The sequence below is a fragment of the Malania oleifera genome, chromosome 4 (assembly GCF_029873635.1).
Source record: "Malania oleifera isolate guangnan ecotype guangnan chromosome 4, ASM2987363v1, whole genome shotgun sequence".
NCBI lineage: Eukaryota > Viridiplantae > Streptophyta > Magnoliopsida > Santalales > Ximeniaceae > Malania > Malania oleifera.
Window position 1 is genome coordinate 34114816 of NC_080420.1, and position 2435 is coordinate 34117250.

The 2435-nt window shown below is 43.9% G+C and overlaps 1 protein-coding gene across 1 annotated transcript; it reads right to left on the reverse strand.

Annotated features, from left to right (window-relative positions):
* Positions 1-212: 212 nt before the first annotated feature.
* Positions 213-948, reverse strand: LOC131153754 (uncharacterized). Its single transcript, XM_058106199.1, has 2 exons — positions 807-948; positions 213-697 (listed from the first exon to the last, which is right to left on the reverse strand). Exons 1-2 carry the CDS (start codon positions 946-948, stop codon positions 213-215), a joined length of 627 nt encoding a protein of 208 aa, XP_057962182.1.
* Positions 949-2435: the final 1487 nt, after the last annotated feature.

Here is a 2435-nt window from a genome sequence, read left to right on the forward strand (position 1 = left end):
TCCTCCATCTTAAGTTCTTCTCTCAGCGTTTCTTTCACAAACGCTAGATACCCCTAGCATCCCTCCAGCAGTAACCTCCTAGCCTAAATAGATGAAAGGATACGTGGTGCAAAAAGCACACACGACCCTAAAAACTTGTATTCCTGCTCTCTAGGAGGCTCAAATACTACCTCTCTCCTGTGGCAATCGATGTTGGCATAATTGGATGCTAGCTAGTCCATCCCCTGAATAATATTGAAGCTGTGCATATCAAGCACAATCAAACTGACTGGTAATACTCTTCGCTGAATCTCTACTGGGAAATCCCGAATCACCCTACTGCATACAACTTTTGACCCTGACGGTGTAGCCACTGCTAATTCAGCATTTAATAGTTGTGCCTTTAACTCACATAATTTAACGAATCCCCCGGAAATAAAGGAATGCGTTGCTCTTGAATCAAATAGTACAACAACTATATTCAAAAGCATATAAATAATACGTGTCACCACATCTCCGACGTTCTCTGCGTCACCAGGAGTTAGGGAATACACCCTTGCCTGGGCTGTACCCCTATGATATCCACCATGTGGTGCCTGATAGCTTCCTCGAGATGGTTGCTGTGGGGGTGCGTTGCTCCCCAACAAGTCGCACTCATGTGCTATATGCCCTGGTCTACCACACCGGTAGCAAACACCTGATCCCCACATACACTTTCCTGAATGTCGTTTGCCATAAGTAGAACAAACAGATGAAGATGAGGTTCCCTAAGATGTACCACCACCAGTCGCCACAGGCCTCCGCCACCCTATATTTCTTCCTAGTACCCTGCCTCGCACTTGAATAAGAATTGGAAGGTGTTAGCCTCTTCTTCGGAATCTGAACCTTTAAATCCCCTTGCAGGCTTTCCTCTGCCACGGTGGCCTTATCCACCAGCGTAGTAAAATCCTGATTCTGCAGTATTGTCATCTACTTCTGGATCTCCTTCTTGAGACCACTCTCAAACTTCCAAACTTTCCTCCCCTCATCCGATATCATAAACAGAGCAAAACGTGATAACTCCATGAATCTGGCGGCGTACTGCTAAACTGTCAGCTGCCCCTGAGTCAGAATCCTGAACTCCTCCATCTTTACGTTCCTGACGGAGGCCGGAAAGTACCACTAAAAGAAAACCTCTCTTAAATGGTTCCATGTCACCATCACTTGTACTGGCCTCTGCTCCTCCAACATCCTCACTAATTCCCACCATCTCTCTGCCTTGCCTGTCAACTTAAAAGTCACGTAGAGCACCTTCTGCTCATCCATGCAACGTAGAACGGCCAAGATCTTCTCGATCTCCCAAATCCAAATTCTCTACTCGGATCAGGTCTATTCTCCCTGCGAAGGTAGGAGGCTTCAGTCTGGTGAACTGATCAATAGAACCTCCCAGCTCAGCCATGGGACGATCCTGCCCCCTAGAAGTTTGCATGACCTCTGCCATAAACTGCTGGGCGAAGTCACAAAGTACAACCGTGGAGTCATTGCCAGCCTCATGGCTAGCCCCATCACTGCTACTGCCACTAGCATTCGCAGCATTATCCCCGGACTCCATCCTGAAGAGACTATTAAGAAAATTATTTAGAATCTTGGTACCTTACATATTGGCTACTACTACAATACTATAAGACCCATCTTAATAAACCAATGCCCCTAATAACCACGTACTCTGCCAACCTAATACCCTCATTCTAACTCAAGTTCTGCCCCTCCACTCGGAAACAAAACTGTCAATGGATTGCCGTGATTTTATGAACATGTTGACTTATCCAGAAAAACATAGAAGTCTGCCAATGGAATTTCTGCCTCCAAGCTTACGAAGCAAAACCCAAAAGTCCTATCATACACATTCCTATCATTGTCCTACTCTGATACCTATACTCTGGTAAGACCATCTGACTTAAATTTTCAGAACCTAACAACCTAGGCTCTGATACCACCTGTAGCGCCCCGACCCTCTAGGTGGGCCTAGAGTGCTACTAAACATACATCTCTCTAATACCATACATATACAACCTGCCCAAAAAAGGGAAAAACAGGTGTTTTATACTGATCTGTATAAACATACACAGTAGAAATACATACATCATCTAAAACTTACTTGAGTTTCTAATTGTTTCCTATATACATCCATAACCAAAAGCATAATCTTCTATATATTACAATCCCCAAAAGAGGCAGACACTGTCTAATATCTCATTAGCTTTGACAAGGACTGTCTACTATCTAAACTCAGCTCGGCAGAACGGTAGGCTCGATCCCTCGGAGGACCTGAAACGACATTTGTATGCTAGGGTAAGACACCTCTCAGTAAGACAGATTATATTATCATAAGTGTGAGACTAGCATTAGATTTCATGTGTTCATATTCTACTATCATTAATCATTTAATTAGCATTTTAAAACTGTACTAGAATGTA

Bases quoted from the DNA above. Each gene is read 5' to 3' on its own strand.
- LOC131153754 (XM_058106199.1), bottom strand. From the start codon at position 948: ATGACAATACTGCAGAATCAGGATTTTACTACGCTGGTGGATAAGGCC. The intron at 698-806 runs GTACTAGGAAGA...AACGACATTCAG, and splicing joins TTATTCAAGTGCGAGGCAGG to GAAAGTGTATGTGGGGATCA.